Source organism: Camelina sativa, chromosome 8 (genome assembly GCF_030686135.1).
Source record: "Camelina sativa cultivar CO46 ecotype springtype chromosome 8, ASM3068613v1".
In the NCBI taxonomy this organism is placed as follows: Eukaryota; Viridiplantae; Streptophyta; class Magnoliopsida; order Brassicales; family Brassicaceae; genus Camelina; species Camelina sativa.
The window spans coordinates 5,283,781-5,306,505 of NC_141887.1; the positions used below are offsets into that span (position 1 = coordinate 5,283,781).

At 39.5% G+C, this 22,725-nt stretch overlaps 5 protein-coding genes and 1 pseudogene across 5 annotated transcripts; all 6 read left to right on the plus strand.

Moving 5' to 3' along the window:
• The first annotated feature begins 314 nt into the window (after window positions 1–314).
• Window positions 315–3,702, plus strand: LOC104706336 (26S proteasome regulatory subunit 8 homolog A). Its single transcript, XM_010422524.3, has 10 exons — window positions 315–371; window positions 494–824; window positions 1,226–1,323; window positions 1,422–1,646; window positions 1,752–1,814; window positions 1,903–2,066; window positions 2,427–2,583; window positions 2,695–2,793; window positions 3,183–3,293; window positions 3,380–3,702. The coding sequence occupies exons 2-10, from the start codon at window positions 623–625 to the stop codon at window positions 3,518–3,520; spliced, it is 1,260 nt and encodes a 419-aa protein (XP_010420826.1). The 5' UTR covers window positions 315–371; window positions 494–622; the 3' UTR covers window positions 3,521–3,702.
• A 149-nt stretch (window positions 3,703–3,851) lies between these two features.
• LOC104706337 (26S proteasome regulatory subunit 8 homolog A) lies at window positions 3,852–7,227 on the plus strand. The gene is made up of 9 exons (XM_010422525.3): window positions 3,852–4,441; window positions 4,793–4,890; window positions 4,993–5,217; window positions 5,336–5,398; window positions 5,520–5,683; window positions 6,036–6,192; window positions 6,309–6,407; window positions 6,628–6,738; window positions 6,822–7,227. Exons 1-9 carry the CDS (start codon window positions 4,219–4,221, stop codon window positions 6,960–6,962), a joined length of 1,281 nt encoding a protein of 426 aa, XP_010420827.1. The 5' UTR covers window positions 3,852–4,218; the 3' UTR covers window positions 6,963–7,227.
• A 407-nt stretch (window positions 7,228–7,634) lies between these two features.
• On the plus strand, window positions 7,635–9,447 carry LOC104706338 (GTP-binding nuclear protein Ran-1). Its single transcript, XM_010422526.2, has 5 exons — window positions 7,635–7,904; window positions 8,038–8,107; window positions 8,290–8,346; window positions 8,442–8,559; window positions 8,799–9,447. The coding sequence occupies exons 1-5, from the start codon at window positions 7,902–7,904 to the stop codon at window positions 9,214–9,216; spliced, it is 666 nt and encodes a 221-aa protein (XP_010420828.1). The 5' UTR covers window positions 7,635–7,901; the 3' UTR covers window positions 9,217–9,447.
• A 1,141-nt stretch (window positions 9,448–10,588) lies between these two features.
• On the plus strand, window positions 10,589–11,728 carry LOC147939717 (uncharacterized; annotated as a pseudogene).
• Window positions 11,729–17,339: 5,611 nt separating this feature from the next.
• On the plus strand, window positions 17,340–20,008 carry LOC147939718 (uncharacterized). The gene is made up of 2 exons (XM_087461709.1): window positions 17,340–19,409; window positions 19,625–20,008. The coding sequence occupies exons 1-2, from the start codon at window positions 18,980–18,982 to the stop codon at window positions 19,630–19,632; spliced, it is 438 nt and encodes a 145-aa protein (XP_087317835.1). The 5' UTR covers window positions 17,340–18,979; the 3' UTR covers window positions 19,633–20,008.
• Window positions 20,009–20,393: 385 nt separating this feature from the next.
• Window positions 20,394–22,242, plus strand: LOC147939719 (uncharacterized). The gene is made up of 4 exons (XM_087460996.1): window positions 20,394–21,267; window positions 21,691–21,839; window positions 21,924–22,034; window positions 22,177–22,242. The coding sequence occupies exons 1-4, from the start codon at window positions 20,394–20,396 to the stop codon at window positions 22,240–22,242; spliced, it is 1,200 nt and encodes a 399-aa protein (XP_087317122.1).
• The last annotated feature ends 483 nt before the right edge of the window (window positions 22,243–22,725 follow it).

Consider the following 22,725-nt stretch of genomic DNA (forward strand, 5'->3'; position numbering starts at 1 on the left):
ATTAAAAATCAAAATATAATCTCAAACACAAAACAAAACAAACTAAATATAACATACAAATAGTCATAAAATATATTAAAGATTAAAAAATCAATATAAACATTTGCCGGAAAATTTAATTATTCTTTTATTTACAAAATATATAATATTTAATAAACAAATATAATATAAAATAGAATTAATAATAAAAATTATATGCACGTGGATTAAAATCTAGTTAAAGTGTAAAATCTCAAACATAATAAATGAATTAAAAAAAAAAAAAAAAGTAGCAGAGTCCGTCATTGATAAGATGGTTCCAAGTCTTCCAAGTTCCCAACTACCCGCCGATATGAAAGTTCATCTACCAAAGACTCTATATGAACTAGAAGGTTTTGCAACTGCATCTAAATAAATAAAAAAAAGAACAATTTCTAGAGGAGAGTTTGTAAACTTGTCGATTAATTTCCCTTTTTTTTATTTTATAATCGTGTGTATGTATTTTTTTATTTAGGTGAAATAATAACAGCTTTGCTTGAGGGTTTCAGAATCTGATCGAAGAAATCAATCTCTCTTCTGTAGTCTCTTCTTCCGTTCTCCTTCGATCTCTCTTTCGATAATTTACTGCAATCACTGAAGGAAAATGGCTGCCGTAGGTGTAGATACGAGGCGTCCTGAGTTAGCCATGGAAGAAACCTGCAACGTCAAGGGAGCCGCTGCAAAACAAGGTGAAGGGCTTAAGCAGTACTATCTTCAGCACATCCATGAGCTTCAGCGCCAGCTCCGTCAGAAGACTAACAATCTCAATCGCCTTGAAGCTCAGAGGAATGAGCTTAATTCTCGAGGTTTACTTCTTTCTTCCTTCCTTCCTTCCTTCTTTTAACCCTAATTCCCCTGAGATTTCGGGTGCTTTCAAATTTCTAAATTGTTTAGGGTTTCCGATCTGGAAGTGGTTGGGTGATGTAGTTGTGTCTTTTAAAGCCTTGATTTTTAGTTGTGTATTCAGAATTCTTAAATCTGTTTGATCCTTTAGCAAAGTATGTGGCTATCAACTGCCAAAAGAGTTGTTTCACGCGAATGTTTCTGTGGAGCATTGGCCTTTTTTTTTTTCCAGGAAATCTTAGTTCTTTCTTCACTCTCTTAACTGAGCATTGACTCGTTGGTTTCGTACTAGTCTTTATAGTTTGTAGTTTAGTTCTAAATCTCAAACTTCTTTTAACACGATTATTCTTTCTAAACTGAACAGTACGAATGCTCAGAGAAGAGTTGCAGCTGCTTCAAGAACCTGGGTCCTATGTGGGCGAAGTAGTTAAAGTGATGGGAAAAAACAAGGTCTTGGTTAAGGTATAAACTTTTGTTATATAGTATTGTGTCTATGACTAAATTAGCTTCATGATGTTTCTATTCTTGTGAACAGTAATTCGTGAACTCCCATTTTCCAGGTTCATCCAGAGGGGAAGTATGTTGTTGATATTGACAAAAGTATAGACATAACGAAAATCACCCCATCAACCAGAGTTGCTCTCCGTAATGATAGCTATGTTCTCCACCTAGTCCTGCCAAGTAAAGTAGATCCTCTGGTTAACCTTATGAAAGTTGAGAAGGTTCCAGACTCCACTTATGACATGATTGGTGGTCTTGACCAGCAAATTAAGGAAATTAAGGAGGTAACTGAAAGAAAAAACGAAACTAGTAGTCACTGGTTTGTTTATAAGCGTGTCTGTTGCTTCATGGTTTTAAGTTTTTATATAATATCTATATTGTTTTATCAGGTCATTGAGCTGCCAATCAAGCATCCTGAATTGTTTGAGTCTCTTGGAATTGCGCAGCCAAAGGTACACATGATTTTCAAAGCTTATTCTCTATATTGTGACGATGTTTTATGGGGATTAGTAAAATATGATTGCATACCTCTATCTCTAGGGTGTGTTGTTATATGGTCCACCTGGAACTGGAAAGACACTTTTGGCTCGGGCTGTTGCACATCACACTGACTGTACGTTCATCAGAGTTTCTGGTTCTGAGCTGGTCCAGAAATACATTGGAGAAGGTTCTAGAATGGTCAGAGAACTCTTTGTAATGGCAAGGTTTGTATATGCTAGTCCCTAGTTGAAATTTCCAGCATGGCAATAGTGGTTGGTAGGACAAAATATAACTGTTGATTAGATACATCGCCTAACATGTCCACAATTAGTAGCTGAAATGGACATGTGATGTTATATAAAACAGGGAAAGTGTTCTTTGTTGCTACTATTAATATGGTTCTGTCGTGTAGACGATCTCAGTGATGAATATCTTCATATAAAGTGTTCTTTGTCATTGTGCCCAGCATTTAGGCTGCAGTAATCTCCTGTGAGGAGTAAACTACAAATAGATGAGATTATTGTGTTGAACATACTTGTTCCAGTTGGCTTACATTCCTACTTCCGCTGGTTTATGGTTTTCAGGGAGCATGCACCATCAATCATCTTCATGGATGAAATTGATAGTATTGGGTCTGCTCGTATGGAATCTGGAAGTGGAAATGGTGACAGTGAAGTGCAAAGAACTATGCTTGAGCTTCTCAATCAACTTGACGGATTCGAAGCGTCAAACAAAATCAAGGTACGTGTTAAGTTTTAAAGGGGAAAAACATGAATCTGAAGGATAGGTCTGTCTTATAGTAGTCTGAATTTTGCAGACAAACTTATTGATCCTCTAAATTTACTGTTGCAGGTTTTGATGGCGACAAATCGTATTGATATTCTGGACCAAGCTCTTCTCAGGCCTGGAAGGATTGATAGGAAAATTGAATTCCCTAATCCTAATGGAGAGGTAATGCATGTGCTTCATAGAAAATGATATCAGAAGTAACCTTGCTGTGTTGTTTTTGGTGGAAAGTATGCAGAATCCTGCATAGGCACCTTATTTAGATTTTAGATACCTGAAAGATACTTCCTAAAGATGATGAAGATGTAGAGAAACTATCATTTACGGCATACAATACTTCTCTATATCCTCATGTTCATTTACCCGAATTGAGGCATGATGGCTTGAAAGATGATAGACTTTTTATCACTTGCTGCCTACAGAACGCTTGTTTGGGAATGATGTAATTTGAAAGGATCTTGGTGGTAGTCCTACCGATATAGTTTTTACATATTCTGGGATAGTATGCTTGACGAACATGTTTGGCTAATATATGTTTATAATATGTGTTGCAGTCACGTTTTGATATCTTGAAGATACACTCGAGAAAAATGAATTTGATGCGTGGAATCGATCTGAAAAAGATTGCAGAGAAGATGAATGGAGCTTCAGGTGCTGAGCTGAAGGTAAAGTGTTTATACTCCTCTGCTTCTCTCTTGCATCTCTATACAATTTGCATCTCTGTTTTATGTTTTTTGGTTATTATGATCAGGCTGTGTGCACAGAGGCGGGCATGTTTGCGCTGCGGGAGAGGAGAGTTCACGTGACACAGGAAGACTTTGAGATGGCTGTAGCGAAGGTGATGAAGAAAGACACAGAGAAGAACATGTCTCTGCGTAAGCTCTGGAAGTAGGAATCTCTTTGTTGTGTGTAGTCAAAAAGTCAAGGGAAAGCCACAGTTTCATTTCAGACTAGTGAAATTAGGGTTTTCTTTTACTTGACAGTCTGTTGTTGGTTCTGTAACTTTTTTTCGATAACTCGTTAAACGTTTCTGTGACTTTTTTTCGATAACATCGTTAAACGTTTGAAAACAAAGCTTCTACTATCTAAACACTAGTTTATATCTCCATGGTCTTTTAAGCATAAACATTCACATTTTAGAGTGTTTTTTTTTTAACTCCAAATCAGTGAGAAGAGCCTATAAAAGTTGATATACTCCTCCTGCCTGATATGATGAAAGGCTTGCGCAACACATACTAGTCAAGTGAAAAATACAAACAACTTGCTGTTCCTGGTTAATTCGGTTCGGTTTAGTTCGGTTACGCATAACAGTATTCGGTTCGGTTAATCAGATTTAATAGCCGGTTAAGGTTGGTTCGTTTCAATTGTGGTATTTTGCCGACCCCAATTTTTTCTTTTCTTACCCAGAAAGAAATATATTTAATTGAAAGAGAGAAAAAAAAAAGATGTCTTGTTGGATAATTCAAGTTTCTTTTTTCTATATAGTAATGATCTCGTCCCCTACCCTCTGTGATCTATCTTTTTGAATCTGATAAGCATATACTCGAGAGAGAGAGAGCTGTTCGATAATTTGCTACAATCACCGAGGGAATGGCCACCGTAGGAGTGGAGGCGAGGCGTCCTGAGTTGGCGAGGCGTCCTGAGTTGGCGATGGAGGAAACCTGCAACGTTAAGGGAGCGGCGGCGTCGAAACAAGGCGAAGGGCTTAAGCAATACTATTTTCAGCACATCCATGAGAACCAGCGTCAGCTCCGACATAAGACGAACAACCTTAATCGCCTCGAAGCTCAGAGGAATGAACTCAATTCTAGAGGTCTCTTCTTCCTTCTTTAATCCTAATTTCTTATGTTTTTTTTTTAAGGAATTTCGTATGGGTTTCTTTGTTAAATTGTTTGATTGGGTTTCGGATTACGTATTACTAAAATTATTTGGTGATCCTTTGGATTGAGGGTTTCCGATCTGGAAGTGATTAGATCTGAAACTTCATGGCTGTTAGTATTGTTACATTGGTGGTTCGGCTATGGCCTTTTTTTTTGAAATCCTAGTTCTTATAGAACTACTTTAGTGTTCATATTGTCTTCATGATTGAAGCTTTTCTTATTCGTCTTTATAGTATGTAGTTAATTCTAACTTTCATTCCTCGTTGTCGTTTTAAACTGAACAGTAAGAATGCTGAGAGAAGAGTTGCAACTGCTTCAAGAACCTGGGTCCTATGTGGGTGAAGTGGTAAAAGTGATGGGAAAAAATAAGGTCTTGGTTAAGGTATGAATCTGTATATTCTATTATTTAGGCTTAATTTGAATTTGAATTGTTTGCAATCATATGAACATAGCTATAATAATACTTAAAACTCCCATGTTTCAGGTTCATCCAGAGGGTAAGTATGTTGTCGATGTTGACAAAAGTATAGACATAACGAAACTCATTCCATCAACGAGAGTTGCTCTCCGTAATGATAGCTATGTTCTCCACCTGGTTCTGCCAAGTAAAGTTGATCCGCTGGTTAACCTTATGAAAGTTGAGAAGGTTCCAGACTCCACATATGACATGATTGGTGGTCTTGACCAGCAAATCAAGGAAATAAAGGAGGTATGCCTAGTGAAAGAAAATTTGAAGAAAAAAAGAGTCAATGATTTATTGGCTATCCCCTATCTTATTTTCTGCTTTTAAGTTTTATATAATATCTATATCTTTACTGGTTTATCAGGTCATTGAGCTCCCAATCAAACATCCTGAACTGTTTGAGTCTCTTGGAATTGCGCAGCCAAAGGTACACATGAATTTCAAACCGTCTTCTCTTTATTTTGATGATGCTAAGTGGATTAGAAAAAAACTCTAAAGGACACTCTTACACAGCCGCCTCTAATGATTGCATTTCTCTCTCTTTCTAGGGTGTCTTGTTATACGGTCCACCTGGAACTGGGAAGACACTATTGGCTCGGGCTGTGGCACATCACACAGACTGTACTTTCATCAGAGTTTCTGGTTCTGAGCTGGTTCAGAAATACATTGGAGAAGGTTCTAGAATGGTCAGAGAACTTTTTGTGATGGCAAGGTTTGTATATGTTTGTCCCTATTTGATGTTTCAAGTATGGTAATTGTGGTTGGTTGGAAAAAAACAGTTGACAAGAAAATCTTTTACATGTCCGTGCTTAGTAGCTGTAGTGGACATGTGCTGTTAAATAAATTGAGTAAAGTGTTTTCTGTTCCTACTATGGATATGGTAACAACATGTAGACGATCTCAAGGATGATTATCTTTATAGGTTTTCTCTCAGGATGCCTAGCATTTATGCCACTGTACAAGTCTTTGTAATGAGAAAAGTACACATAGATGAGATGATTGTGTTGAAAAATACTTTTTCTAGCTGGCTTACCTTCCTAGTACCGCTGGCTTATATTTTTCAGGGAGCATGCACCATCAATCATCTTCATGGATGAAATCGATAGTATCGGGTCTGCTCGTATGGAATCTGGAAGTGGAAATGGTGACAGTGAGGTTCAAAGGACTATGCTTGAGCTTCTCAATCAACTTGACGGATTCGAAGCGTCAAACAAAATCAAGGTACGCGTTAGGTTGTGAAGGAACAAATTGTCAGGAAGCTGAAAAGGACGAGTGCGTGGTATCGTAGTATGACTTTTTCAGACAAACTTGTTTATTCTCTTAATTGACTGTTGCAGGTTTTGATGGCGACAAATCGTATTGATATTCTGGATCAAGCTCTTCTCAGGCCTGGAAGGATTGATAGGAAAATCGAATTCCCTAATCCTAATGGAGAGGTAATGCTTGTGTTTCTTAGGAAATGATACTAGAAGTAACTTTGCTCTGTTGTTTTCGTGAAAAGAATGTGAAATTCTTCTGAAGAGGCACCTTCTTATTATATAGTATTTCAACTAGCATTTACTATAGTATAAAATACTTTTCTTTATCTCCATACTTATTTTACCCAAAATGAGGCAGGACGGTTTGGCTAATGTATGTTTATAAAATGTGTTGCAGTCACGTTTTGATATCTTGAAGATACACTCGAGGAAAATGAATTTGATGCGTGGAATCGATCTGAAAAAGATTGCAGAGAAGATGAATGGTGCTTCAGGGGCTGAGCTGAAGGTAGAATGTTTCTATTCCCCTGTTACTCTTTTGCTCTCTCCACGTTTTGCCTCTTATCTAATGATTATGGTTACTGCGGTCAGGCTGTGTGCACGGAGGCGGGTATGTTTGCGCTGCGAGAGAGGAGAGTACACGTGACACAAGAAGACTTTGAGATGGCGGTGGCCAAGGTGATGAAGAAAGACACAGAGAAGAACATGTCTCTGCGTAAGCTGTGGAAGTAGGAATCTCCTTGTTGTATGTATGTATACTCTCAACTCAAAGAGAGAGAGAGAGAGAGAGAGAGAGAGAGAGAGAGCCACAGAGATTCATATCAGACGTGTGATAAAAAAGTTTTCTTTACTGTATGTGGTTCTTTCTGAAACCTTCCTTTTCGGTTGGCTCTTTAGCTTTCGGAAACAAAGTAATCCATCCCCTACTTTTTAAACACTAGTTTGTAATAGTTAACATTATTGTCTTTCAACAAAGCAGTTTGAGTTTCCATTAAAACGAGCACACATAAATTTTAAGAAGAAAAAAAGGTCTGCAACTCAGACTCAGTGATACGAGATTAGAAGAGAGACCCACATAAAATTTGATTCTATCATCAGCATCATCTCCGTTGGCTTCATTATATTAATCAAACAAAATATTTTGGATATCTGACAATAAATTTTCAAAATTCAACACATCTCCAAAAACTATCCGTTATGAACATACTGTACACAAAAACCTTTATTGGTGACTACAAATGCGATAAAGAAATAAATTGATAATCAATGCTAGTATTTATTTTGTCAAAATCGACGTGTCCAGTAACTAATAAATTTAAATTTCGAATTTTCGTAAGCTTTACAAAAAAAAAAGAAATTAAAAGAAAAGGAAAAATCAATGCCAATGAATGAGAGAGTACGCGTGGACCTAAAGCTAGAATAGATCGGACGGTGGAGAAAGCTGCGTTAATAAACAAAAAAGAAGGAATCCAACGGCCAATAGTGTAGCGTCAACTCAAAGCCAAACCCTCTCCCCCAAATATTTTTGGTCTTTTAAAAACCCCCACAATCCCTCTCCTTCCTTCAATCTCCCTCTCGCCGCATCATAGAAAGCTTTCTTCTTCTTCTTCTTCTTCTTTCACACATCCGTCTGATTAATCTCTCTCTCTATCCTCCTACGATTCCGCAAACATGGTAACGATCCGCTTCTCTCTTCGTTTTTGATAGGATCAGATTACGTTTATTAGAGTTTTCTATGTCTCAGATCTCACGAGATTGCGTTGATGTTTTTTTTTTCCTAAATTGTTTGTGAATATCTTTGTTTCAGGCTCTACCAAACCAGCAGACCGTAGATTACCCTAGCTTCAAGCTCGTCATTGTTGGTGATGGTGGCACAGGTAATCTTCCCCGTACTTTTTCATCGACTAGTCCGTTGGTTTGTTTCTGATAATATCAATGGTTCTAAGCGGATCTTTCGAATCGTTTCTGTTTATAGTGGCTCAATCGATGTTTTAAGTATGGTATATTGGTGTTTGATTGTTTTTGCTAAACTCCTGATTGCTTTTTGTTGGTTGTTCAGGGAAGACTACTTTTGTCAAGAGACATCTCACTGGAGAGTTCGAGAAGAAGTATGAACGTAAGTATACCACAAAGATTGTTGTGTATTTTGCAAAATTTTCTATTCTTGCACGTTCTGATGTTTTGATCTCTGATCGATCTCCTCTGTTGCAGCTACCATTGGTGTGGAGGTTCATCCTTTGGATTTCTTCACAAACTGTGGCAAGATCCGTTTCTACTGCTGGGACACTGCTGGTCAAGAGAAGTTTGGTGGCCTTAGGGATGGATACTAGTAAGTTTACTTTCCCTATTTCCTAAGATCTGGTTTTGTATGTTGTTCAACCAATCATCACTTATTGTCACAGTTAATAGGTGAAAGTGCTTAGTGTTCAATATTTAGTATGAGTAGTTATGGTGTGAAACTCAAGAAGGAACTTGCTTGCTGTTTCTGCAACTGATGTTCTCTTCCTGAATAATGGTTGATTTGATGATTCCATTTGAATATGTATCTAATCTTTGATTTTCTTGCAGCATCCATGGTCAATGCGCCATCATAATGTTTGACGTCACAGCAAGGCTCACATACAAGAACGTTCCGACTTGGCACCGTGATCTTTGCAGGGTGTGTGAAAATATCCCGATCGTTCTGTGCGGGAACAAAGTCGATGTGAAGAACAGGCAAGTGAAGGCAAAGCAGGTCACATTCCACAGGAAGAAGAATCTGCAGTACTATGAGATTTCTGCAAAGAGCAACTACAACTTCGAGAAGCCCTTCTTGTACCTTGCTAGGAAGCTCGCCGGGGACCAAAACCTTCACTTTGTGGAGACGCCAGCTCTTGCTCCACCAGAGGTTCACATTGACATTGCTGATCAGCAAAAGAACGAGGCTGAGCTCTTACAGGCTGCTGCTCAGCCACTCCCTGATGATGATGATGATGTCTTTGAGTAAATCCTTCTGAATCGTCTGCTGCTGTGGGAAGCTCTCTTGCTTTTTTTTCGTTTTGGTGTTCTCTATGTTGTTCTGATGTTACATATAAAATCTATCGGTCTTGTAACAAAAAAAATTAGGGCAATATTTTTGGATTGTTCCATTGGTATCTAAAGCTAAGTTGTTTCTTCCCAGGAATATGTTTTGATTGGAAAACTTGAATCTCCCAGCTTAATAAATACTTTGCCAGTATTTAGCTACTAGAGTCATATTATAATCCTGTGAAAACTTAGCTGCAAGTAGATCTTGTTGGGAGGAGATTTTGACATCTGTATAAAACCTCTAAAGACCTGAACAACATTGAGGAAGATAAGTTCTTTGACTACATAGCCAAAAGAAAAGTCTCCTTTTTTACGTCTATTCTAGATTTCTTTTCCTAAAGAAAAGATAAAAAAAAGTTACTCTAGATGAATATATTTTTTCCTTGAAGAAATTTATAAATAAATAAATCTTTATTTGGTAACATACATAGAATATTATAAAGAATTACATTTATAAAATTTACATATTAATAATGTATATTTGACAGACCAACCACTAAGAAATTGCATTTGTAAAAATATGTATTTGTAAAAAATACAAACTTACAATGTAAATTTAGACGAACCAACACATAAAAGATTGTATTCGTAAAAATAATCCTTATAATGCATATTTTGACGGAGCAACGCCTAAAGATTGTATTCGCGAAAATATCAATCATAACCCGCTTTACTTTATGATTGTGATTTTCCCAAACCAACTCGTATATACAAAAAAAACCATCATAATAGAATATATAATATATATATATATTATTTTTTTTAAAATATGTTGTTAAGAAGTACAACTATGTATATAGAGAGTACCATAATATCATTGATCTCATTAAAAGAATAAAAGAGTATAGTAATCAAGTAGTTAGCATTTACTTCCTATGTCACTAATAGATTGATATTCTAAGATTTATTTTTGTCTCTAAAATATTGATTTTGTAGATTAAAAAAAATAAAACAATTATACTACTTTATAATTTTTCACGCATGGTATTTATTTAATAGTTTATAATTTCTCTATCTACCAAAAAGTAATTGTAAATTAATTTATAAATAAAAGTTAAATTTTTTATTAATATGTGTGATAATGTCAAAACATTAATTTATTAGGGATAGAAAGAATAGTTTTTAAAATTTTTAGAATATTATTAAAATACAAAAAAAAAAATTAGTTTCCAAAATCAGGTTAGTTAGCATTTAGTTTAAAAATCGGATATGTTAAACATTAAACGTATTAAAAACCCTGTTTCAAGAAAAACATTTGTGAGATAGTGACTTTCAACGCTACAAAGACTGTGATGACTAGTGCGAGTGCGAAAGGTGACCCTAGGGTTTTGAACGGCGGTGATCAAGATGCGATGATGGTGGATATGGGGGAGAGATCCAGGCCATCCGGTGAGCCACCGGATGCGCCAGGTCTATGGGTTAGTAAGATAACCGGAGGAACTGTTGGGGGACGCTTGGCTCCGGAGGCGGTGATGAATAATGATTTTGTGGATGCGAGAATGATGTTGGAATTTCCTGATGGTGAGGATGGGGAGCCGGTGGTTACTATTGGGAAGGAGATTTTGGAAGCGATGAATGGACTGTGGAAGAACTGTATGATTGTCAAGGTGTTAGGGAGGAGTGTGCCGATTGCGGTGTTAGGTCGGCGGTTGCGGGAAATATGAAAACCGAGTGCGGCGATGCATATTATGGATCTTCCACGGCAGTTTTTTATGATCCGGTTTGGCAGTGAAGAGGAGTACATGGCTGCTCTAACTAGGGGTCCATGGAGAATTTTTGGGAGTTACCTTTTGGTACGAGCTTGGTCACCGGACTTTGATCCGTTAAGGGATGAGATTACAACGACACCAGTTTGGGTGAGGTTGGCTAATCTCCCTTTGAACTTCTATCATAGTCGGGTGTTAATGGGGATTGCTAAAGGTGTGGGTAACCCGATTAAAGTGGATGTTCATACTCTGAATTTTGAGAGAGCTAGGTTTGCTCGAGTATGTGTGGAGGTAAACCTGAGTAGACCACTTAAGGGGACGATTATGGTTAATGCGGAGAGATTTGTCGTAGCTTATGAAGGTTTGAGTAACATATGTTCCGGTTGTGGTTTGTACAGACACTTAGTGAACTCATGTCTGAAGCGGGTACAGCCTCGTGACATTGCTGGTTCAATGGCCACAGAGGCGGACAAGGAAGCCTCGGGGAGTCAGGCTCAGGAGAATGATGGTTTTGTTCCGGTACGACACCCGGGAAGACGGTCGGAGTCCCATCGGAAAAGTGGTCTGGCTATGGTAGTAGGTGGTCGTAAATCTACGAATGGAAGTTCTGGTATCACCAATAAGAAAAGTGTATTAGCGAATATTACACTTTCGAATACTTTTGGGAGGTTGGGAGTTGATTTGGCAACACCGGAGAAAAGGACGGTTGGGTTTGATTTGGGGTAGGATAAGGAAAATATTGATGTTTCGAATAATATTCCGCAAGAGACTATTGATGGTTCGAATCAAATTCAAAAGGAAAGTAATATCGTGGGTAAGAAAGCATTGGTCTTTGGGGCTGGTTTGATGGAGAAATTGGTTGGGCCAATAGGTGCGCTTGGGGGCAAAACGGAAGTGTTTGTTAAAAGGCCAGATAAGCATTACGCGAAGCCCAAAAGTGCACGGTCGAATAAGCCCACTAAGGGTTTTGTTTTTGAACAAACGAAGAGTGAAGTGGAATCGTCGGTGAATGGGAAACGTCTTCGGATTGAGAAAGACAATCTGGGGAGAGCGGGTGGTGTTTTTGTGTCTACTAATTTGAATGGAGGTGTGGTTGATTCTGGTACCCGTTCAGGCCCTGTTCTTGGTTCGGATGCGATTACAGGTTCTGCTTCGATGGAGGTATCGAATGGTACAGATGTGGTGTTGCGTCAGGAACCATCGCAAGTGGAGACGGAGCTCCAGGTGCAATGATGGTCCGCCCCGGCTCTTCTTGTCGTGTTTTATTCTGTAATGATTAAGGCTTTATTGTGGAATTGCCGGGGGGGCAAATAAACCTAACTTCCGACGGTCAATCAGGTATTTGCATAAGAAGTTTTCTACAGATATATTGGCAGTGTTTGAGACCCATGCCGGTGGAGATAAAACAGGGCGTATATGTCGAGGGCTGGGGTTTGAGAACATGTTCCGAGTTGATGCAGTTGGTCATAGTGGTTGCTTATGGCTATTGTGGAGATCGGGTATTGGTAATGTCACGATCTTGGAATCATCTAATCAGTTTATTCACGCTCTTGTAGTGGAGGGGGTAGAGGTGTTGAATCTAATTGTTGTTTATGCTGCTCCCACCATAAGTCGTAGGAGTGGTCTCTGGGGTAAGTTATCTGAGGTGATTAGAAGGATTACTGGACCGGTGGTTATTGGTGGTGATTTTAACACGATTGTCCGGCTTGATGAGAGGACTGCGGGAAACGAGTTGTTATCTCTAGATTCTGTAGCTTTTGGGGAGTGGATTAATGAACTGTCTCTTATAGATATGGGGTTTCGGGGAAATCAATACACTTGGAAAAGGGGTCGAGTGGAGAGTTCTTTTGTTTCTAAAAGGTTGGACCGTGTATTCTGTTGTGCACATTCACGTCTTCAATGGCAAGAGGCTGTGGTCACTCATCTACCGTTCCTTGTTTCTGACCATGCTCTGCTGTATGTACAGCTTACGCCAGAGCCAATTGGAGATGCTAGCAGGAGGCCGTTTCGCTTTGAAGCTGCATGGTTACAACATCCGAGTTTCAAGGATCTTTTAGTGTCTTCGTGGGATAGCAGTATAAACACCCGTGAGGCTCTGGATAGATTACGAATGACAATGAAAAAGTGGAACAGAGAGGTCTTTGGGGATATCAATTCTCGGAAACTTCAACTTGAGAGTGCTATCAAGTCAGTTCAGGCTAGAATTGATCAAACTCAGACAATGGACCTGTTGGTAGAGGAGGATGCTTTGTTAAAGGAGTTAGATGTGGTATTAGAGCAAGAAGAGATGCTTTGGTTTCGAAAATCAAGAGCCAAGTGGTGGGTGCAGGTAGATAGAAATACAAAAAAATTTCACATATCTACAATAATCAGAAGGAGAAGGAATAAAGTAGATATGTTGAGAGATGATCTGGGCAGTTGGATATCTGAGGGGAAGGACCTTGAGAATTTGGCTGTGGAGTATTTTAGTCGTTTATACTCGCTAGATGATGTGGATGTGGAGACTGGTGTGTTACCATGTGAAGGTTTTCTGCGGTTGTCACGTGAAGAGGTTAATAGGCTTAATAAACCGTTTACTGCTTTGGAGGTCGAGAGAGCAATTCGTTGTATGGGGGACTTTAGAGCTCCTGGACCGGATGGGTTTCAGCCGTGTTTTTTTATCAAAATTGTTGGTTAGTTGTGGGAGAGTCGGTGTTGCGGTTTGTTCTCGAGTTTTTTACTACTGGTTGTCTTTCTCCTAACACGAATGATGCACTGGTGACTCTTATTCTTAAGGTTGCTAAACCTGAGCGAATAACTTAGTTTAGACCAATAAGTTTGTGTAATGTTCTTTTTAAGACGATTACAAAAACAATGGTGGGAAGATTGAAGGAGGTTATATCTAATATAGTCGGACCTGCACAATCCAGTTTCATACCAGGACGTTTAAGTACTAATAACATTGTGGTGGTCCAAGAGGCTGTCCACTCCATGAAACGTGAGAAAGGTAAGAAAGGCTGGATGTTGTTGAAGTTGGATCTAGAGAAGGCTGATGATCGCATTTGCTGGGATTTTTTAGCAGTAACATTAAGGGCAGTTGGTTTGTCTGAGGAGTGGGTTGGTTGGATAATGCAATGCGTCTCAGGACCATCGATGACCCTGTAGTGGAATGGAGAGAAGAATGAGCCTTTTAAGCCTCAGAGGGGACTCCGACAAGGTGATCCTTTATCACCATACTTGTTTGTGTTGTGTATGGAGAGGCTTTGTCATATGATTGAGGGGGACGTTGATCGTAAAGCTTGGAAGCCGATTAGCTTATCTGTTGGTGGGCCTAAATTATCACATATCTGTTTTGCTGATGATTTAATTTTGTTTGTCGAAGCCTCTGTTGCTCAAATCCGAATAGTGAGAAAGGTGTTAGAGAGGTTCTGCTTGGCCTCAGGACAAAAAGTCAGTCTTGACAAGTCCAAAATCTTCTTTTTTGCTAATGTTTCCCGTGAGATGGGCAGTTTGATAAGTGCTGAGAGTGGCATCAAAACAACAAGGGAGCTTGGTAATTATTTGGGGATGCTGCTGTTACAAAAGAGAATTAATAAGGAGACTTATAGTGATGTTGTTGAGAAGGTTTCTTCTCCCTTGGCAGGATTGAAGGGAAAATGATTGAGTTTTGCGGGTAGGTTGACTCTTACAAACTCAGTGTTGTCCTCGATACCGATTCATACGATGAGTACAATCAAGCTTCCTGCGAGTACTCTCAATAAAGTAGACAAGATCTCTCGTGATTTTCTGTGGGGTACCACTACAGAGAAGAGGAAGATACATCTTCTTTCTTGGAAGCAAGTTTGCAGACCCAAGTGTGAAGGTGGTTTAGGGATCAGGGTGTCGGGGGAAATGAATAAGGCTATGCCTGCTAAAATAGGATGGAGGTTATTTCATGATCAAACAAGTTTATGGGCACGGGTGGTCCGTGCTAAATATAAATTTGGGAGTGTTCATGATACGGGGTGGTTGCGGAGCAAGAGTCACTAGTTTTCGACGTGGCGTAGTATTGGGATTGGGTTGCGTGAGGTGATTCTTATGGGTCTGAGTTGGGTTGTTGGGGACGGTAGGACACTTGAGTTCTGGACGGATTGTTGGTTGTTGCATAGACCATTAGTGGAGCTCGCTATACGGCTGTTGCTTGTGGGTTATGAAATGGCTACAGTTCGTGATTATTGGCAGGATGGTTTGGGATGGTTATGGGATCATATTGCACCTTATGTGATGATTGATCAGCGGTTGGAATTGGCGTCTGTGGTTCTGGACACGGTGACTGGGGCTCGAGATAGGTTGTCTTGGAGTGAGACAATGGATGGGAGTCTTACAGTTGGTTCGGCCTATGCTATGTTGATAAGGCATACCTATTCAGCACAAAATATGGGTTCTTTTTATGATAGAGTGTGGAAGGTTTTTGTACCGAAGAGGGTGAGGATATTTATCTGGCAAGCGGCGAGGCAAATCATTCTGACGAATACAGAGCGATGTTGATGTCATTTATGTGATGTTGATATCTGTCAAGTTTGTAATGGTGGTATCGCAACGATTATGCATGATCTTCGGGATTGTCCTGCAATGGACAGGGTGTGGCAGCGGCTTGTGCCTCAGTGGAAGCGCCATATTTTCTTTTCTCAGACTTTGCTGGAATGGTTATTTACTAATCTTAACAAGGAGGGTGGTTCAGCACGGAATCACTGGTCTGTGTTGTTTGCTTTAACGGTCTGGTGGGCGTGGAAATGGAGGTGTAGAAATGTGTGTGGAGATAATTCTTTGTGGCGGGACAGAGTTAAGTTTCTTATAGACTTGGCAAAGGCGGTAGTGGCTGCGAATGTGGAGACGAAAAGGTCAGTAGCAGAGAAGAGGGAATGTCTCATACATTGGTTGCCTCCGTTGGTTGGGTGGTACAAAGTAAATACTGATGGTGCGTCACGGGGCAACCCAGGGGTTGCAACCGCGGGTGGTGTACTACGAGATGGCTTGAGGAGTTGGTGTGGGGGATTTGCACTGAATATTGGTCGTTGTGGTGCACCGTTAGCAGAGTTATGGGGTGTATATTATGGTATTCTCTTAGCTTGGGAGCGGCGGGTTGGTAGAGTGGAGTTGGAAGTGGATTCCGAGTTGGTAGTTCGATTTCTTACAACGGGGATTGGTGACTCTCATCCGTTGTCTTTTCTGGTACGTATATGCTATGGCTTAATCTCACGGGAATGGATTGTTCGTGTTACTCATGTGTATAGGGAAACTAACTACCTTGCATATAGGTTAGCTAACTATGCGTTTACTTTATCACTAGGTTATCATGCTTTACATACAGTTCCTTTTTTTGTTGAACCTTTGCTGAATGCAGACTTATCAGGACCTGCGTGTCTTCGTCTTGTTAGAATGTAATTTTGATGTTTCAATAATAAAAGCTGGAAGGTTTTCCTCCTGGTCATTTACAAAAAAAAAAAAAAAAAAAAAAAAAAGAAAAATACATTTGTTAGATAAATGAAAATATTAAGATAATTTCTAAAAATTTCTATATATATGATTTTGTATTCCTTTTTTTAAGTAATATGCATATAACATTAGAGCTTGCAATCATCACGCCACGCAGACCATTTCTTAAACTTGTGTTGCTATGATTGGGGCGGTGGAGGAATTTTGCATGGACTATCCGAAACTACTTTTAGTAGACCTTTAATAGTATATATATATCAATTTTCATCTTGTCAAAATTCAAATCATAAGATTCTATGAACACACAAAACAAAAGACAAAATTGACGATCAACTCAAATTTTTAGGTTTTTATTTTCTTGGTTGATGCTCTCTTTTGTATTGATGGAGAATGCTTATGCTTTTTGTTGTGTTATCGTTCAAAATTCATAGCAATTGTTAGTGTACTAAAAGTACGTTAAAAATATTCATTTAATTCAAAGCTATTTACATATATTTGTTACCAATTACCAAATAATATAATTATAATTTTAAAAATATATGTTAGGATTAATCTTATTTAAAATTTTCGAAATTGTTAATCTATTTTAGAATGGATATATTTTCAAATAACTAAAAACATTAAAATTAAATTTAATGACTGCAATAATTCATACACTTTTCTATTAATAATTCTTTTGGTATTCATATTATTATTATTGTTAACATGATATATGATATAAAAATATATCTAATAAATGAAATGAAATATATTTAATATGTAAATTGATATATTTAAGGTATAATGACAGAAAAAAAATTCTAGTCTAAGATAAAATACAAAATAAATATACAAACAAAATTTTATTAAAAGTATTAAATTAACCAAAAAATATAGATATATTGCGTTGATGAAAAGTCTCTTTTTTATATATATATATATCGGGAACAGGACGTCGATGGCGAATGCGATTTCTAGGGTTTCGATTTGAGATGGTCGTTTACGGGGGCAAGGAGAGAGGTTTGAGGGAAGGTCTGTCGTCTGCTTCTGATGGAGGAAGGATACAGATTCGGATGGCTATTCGATTTCTGTATCTTGAGAGTTGTGGCCAGTTAATTACGGATTCGGCTCCTTGTGAGGGATATGCGGTATAATGGGGTCTTGCGATTAATGATTCAAAGGGTTTTAATGGGGACAGATACAGGGATCCATGGAGATGGATGTGTGTTGATGCGATTTCCTTTTGTATTCGTTTGGATCTGCGTTTCAGGGCGTTGGAAGGTAGCTTTTCCTTTTATGGCATTTTGGGTTGATTTGTATCTCGTGTTGATTCGGAGAGTTTATGCGATCTCTCTTAATGGTGATCGAATCTTTGATAGAGATGTTACGATTCTCTTGCCAACGAGTGATGGGTTTCTCTTGGCTTGTCTCTGGTGGTTGATTGGGAAGAGGATATTCGATCATTTATATTCACGGGATTTTTTGGAAAATAGGATGATTTGGTTCATGATTGCTCTCCGTGTGGTGCTCTTGATTGGGGAATATATATTTACTTGGTTGCGAGATGGTTCTTCTTACGGCTCTATTCTGTTTTCTCTCAATCCTTGGTGGTTTTGTGGGTTTTTCTCTCTCGGCGTACCATTGCTTGATTCTCAGAAAGTTTTCTTGTGTCCGTGTTTGCGATTTATCATGGCTCAGTTGGCACTTAATAAAGGCAAGGTGGCTTTGGTTCGGACAGAGGTAGGGAAGATCTCGAGTTCTGTCTTGGCTCAGCGTATTCAACAATTTTCTCTTACTTTGATTGGAAGATTGATGAATCCAGCAGTTCAGAGGATGGAGTCTCTGCTTGCTAATCTGCCCAAGATTTGGAAATTGGAAGCTAAAGTTTCGGGTGCAGATTTGGGACAGAGTACTTTCCAGTTTAATTTTGAAGAAGAAGCGGATCTTCAGGAAGTCTTGCTCAATGGCCCGTATCACTTTGATGGTTGGATGATCTCCCTGGTACGTTGGGAACCTATAGTCTCTGACTCTTATCCTTCGGCAATCAGTTTCTGGGTGAAGGTGGGTGGAATCCCCATGCATCTATGGGAGTTAGCGACACTAGAGGCTGTTGGGAAGAGAGTTGGTCGAATCAAAGAAGTGGATGAGGACACAGGTAGTGTCTGTGTCACGGTGAACGGATTCAATCCTTTACTCTTCAACTTAGTGGTCCCTTTTGACACTGGTGATGAGGTGGTGGTCACTATTGAGTATGAGAAGTTGTCTGGTTACTGTAAGCATTGCTTCAGATTAACACACGATGTGTTGATCTGCCCTGAGCTGAAAAATGTACAAGTTGTTGCTCAGTGACAGCAAGTTGTGGTTAAACAAGGTTCGGTTAAACATGATGGTGGGTGGGAGAAACCAAGGAAACATGTGAAACGGGCGTTATATTTCCAAGTTGAGCAGTCCAACGGTAGGCGTCAACCTCAGTTTCATGGTGAGTCTAGCTCTTCCGGCTTTCCCTTGCAAGGGAGTATCCAAGGTCATGCTTGGGGACAAAAGATGAGGTACCAGAATAGTGGGTCGGAAGCTCATCTAGGATCCGATCTCTCTGGTTCCCAGGCGGTTGGAGGTGACTTGGTGGTTCATTCATCTGGTCTTCCCCATCAAAGGAAGGGTATTCGACCAGTGTGGCCTCAACCAATGTACAAGGTCAAGCAGGCTTCAGGTGAGAAAAGGATCCAAAACCCTGTTCAGACTGATGATCTGTCTATGATTGTTGAGGATACTTCTGTGGAGATGAATATGGAGTCTGATTTAGGTGGGGGGGATGAGGATCACCAGGATCCGGGCTTCAATGAAAGCACGGATGATTTGTTGGAAGACAGGGAGTTTGATGATGATACTAATCTTGAGGATTCAAGGGTAGAGTCAGAGTCAATATTCAAGGGCACTGTGTCGGGTGTAGGTGATAAGGGTCCTAATATACAAGGTACTCACGTTTCTGATCCTTTATCCTTGAGTATGACTGATATGAGTTCTGCTTTAGCGGCTGTTACTCTGGGAAAGCCGAGCAGCTTTAAAGCTAAAGCGGGTAGTCTGCAGGCTAGAAAAGGAGTTCATAGTTCGAAGAAAATTCCTTTGCCTCTGGCTTCACGTGGGAAACGTCTTTTGGCTAAATCTTTGTCTCTCAAATCTGCATGTAAGGGTACTAAAGAAGCGGGAGTGGGCAAACAAGGTCAGAAGGCTAAAGATGGCATTCCTGGCGGTGGCGGAAGTCGTCCTTTTAAGAAAGGGATGGTGGCTCTCCTGAAACCTGGCTCAAACGTGAAGATTTTGAGTTGGAACTATGAGGGCATTAGGGCTGATCTGACAGAGAATTATCTGGGGGTTTATGAAGGAAGCATAGACCAGACAATTTAATTTTATCAGAAACTAAAAAATGTTTTCTTATTTAGAAAAATTTCAAAATAAGTTTTTTTATAATAAGTTGTTTACTGTTGAACTCCGCGGGACCAGTGGTGGTTTGGCTTTGTTTTTTATGGATGAAATTAATTTGTCTATTCTTTTTTATAATGATCGTATTATTGATACACAAGCTTTCATTGGGCAACATTTGGTTTTTATGTCTTTCGTTTATGGAGATTCGGTCCCCCAACATCGAGAAAAAGTTTGGAATAAATTAACGGATATAGGTTCATTCCGCCTTGATCTCTGGTTTCTAATTGGAGACTTTAATGAATTAGTAGAAAATCATGAGAAACAGGGTGGTGCCTTGCGACTGGCTTCGTCCTTTCAACCTTTCATTTATATGCTTCGTCATTGCTGGTTGCTTGAATTTCCTTGCTATGGGAAACAATTATCTTGGAGAGGAAATCGTTGCAATAATCAAGTAGTTTGTTGCCGATTGGATCGTGCACTGGGTAACGAGGATTGGCATGGGCTCTTTCCAAATTTGAAAGTAGAATATTTGGAGATGATTGGATCTGATCACTGTCCAATTTTAGCTACTTGTCTGACGACGACTCGGCGTCGGCGTAGGCAGTTCCGGTTTGAAATACGTTGGTTGGGCAAGGAGGGTTTAGTTGGTGCGGTGGAGTCATGGTGGAATCGTACAAGGAATTTTCGGATTCCGGGTTTTGTGGATAAGATAAGAAATTGTAGGAATTCGATTTCCTGGTGGCAGAAAAATAATATAAGTTCTGAACCATCGATCATTTCTTCATTGAAGGCGGCTCTACATGAGGCGAAGATGGATGATTTGATCTCTCATGAGGAAATTCGAGGTATTGAGAGGAAATTGAAAGAGGCGTATCTTGATGAGGAGATTTATTGGCAACAAAAGAGTAGGAAGTTTTGGTTACGGGTGGGAGATAAAAACACTAGCTATTTTCATGCATCTACCAAACAAAGGCGGGTGAGAAATAGGATTGTCGGTTTATTTGATGTTGATAACATTTGGAATGAATCTCCCTCAGGTATGGAGCACATTGCTACAAAATACTTTGAGGATATTTTTAAGAAATCGGATGGTAGGGGTATTTCAGAGATGCTTCAGGGTATTAATCCGATTATTACAGACAGTATGAACAGAGCTCTAACTAGAGACATTACTGAAGCGGAAGTCCGAAAGGCTCTGTTCGCCATGCATCCGGAGAAGACCCCAGGCCCTGACGGGATGACGGCTCTGTTTGTTCAACGGTTTTGGTCCTCTCTAAAAGGGGATTTGGTGTATTTGGTTAGAGAGTTTTTCCGAACTGACAATTTTGATCCACTTCTAAATGAGACTAATATTTGTCTCATTCCTAAGGTTAATCGACCGCAGCGGATGGCGGAATTTAGGCCGATCAGTCTCTGTAATGTGAGCTACAAAATTGTTTCTAAGGTTTTGTGCTTTCGGCTAAAGCGCTTTTTACCCATTTCTGTTTCCGAAACTCAATTGGCCTTTGTTTCTGGTCGTTTAATTACAAATAATATTCTTGTAGCTCAGGAGATGTTCCATGGGCTAAATACAAACCGACGGTGCAATTCAGAATTTTTGGCATTTAAAACAGATATGAGTAAGGCCTATGATCGGGTATAGTGAGATTTTTTAGAGGCGGTTCTGGTTCGCTTAGGATTTGATAGAAAGTAGATTTCGTGGATCATGTGGTGTGTGTCCTCAGTGACGTATCAAGTTCTTCTGGATGGTCAGCCCTGGGGTTTTATTAGACCACAAAGGGGTTTACGTCAGGGAGATCCTCTGTCACCATATTTATTTATACTTTGTACAGAGGTCCTGATAGCAAATATTAAAAAGGCAGAAAGGGAAAAGAAATTAACGGGTATCACCATTGCCCGGGATAGCCCTACTGTTTCGCATTTGTTGTTCGCTGATGATAGTTTGTTCTTTTGTATAGCAGAGGCGTCTAAATGTAGGACGGTAATGGATATAATAGGTAATTATGGTAAAGCCTGAGGACAAGAGGTTAATTTGGAGAAATCATCTATCATGTTTGGTAAGAAGGTCCCGTCTGATAAACGCACTCAGTTAAAATCAGTTATTGGCATATCTAAGGAGGGAGGTATTGGCTCTTATTTGGGCATTCCTGAAAACCTGCAAGGATCGAAAACCAAGGTTTTTTGTTAAGGATCGGTTGGATGATCGAGTTAATAGTTGGTCTGCCAAGTATTTATCGAAAGGTGGGAAGAAAATTATGATTAAGTCGGTGGCGCTGGCACTTCCTACCCATGTTATGTCCTGTTATAAATTGCCACAGGAAATGACGTCTAAACTAACGAGTACCATTTTCACCTTCTGGTGGAAATCTAATGACAAGATTTGAGGTATGCACTGGGTTGCTTGGGATAAATTATGCAAAGATAAATGTGATGGGGGTCTAGGCTATCGTGCTCTGGCCCAATTTAATGATGCCTTGTTGGCTAAAAAGTTTTGGCGGCTAATTCATTACCCGACATATTTAATGGCTCGGGTGATGAAAGGTCGATACTTCAGGAACAAACATCCTCTTATGGCAAAAAAACCAAATAATCCTTCCTTTGGATGGAGGAGTATTTATTCAACCAAGGATTTGGTGCAACAAGGAGCGCGATGGGCGGTAGGTTCTGGCAGGTCTATTTCAGTTTGGCGTGATTCGTGGATACCGGATATTCGTCCAAGACCATCGAATGGCCGGGGGAGGTTGTTGCTCCCAAAGCTTGATGGTCAACCATTTAATTAATCTTGTTACGAAGGATTGGCATTTGCCTATCCTTTAGGAGTTCTTTGACCCGGAGGATATACCACTTATTTGGAGCATGGTGGTCAG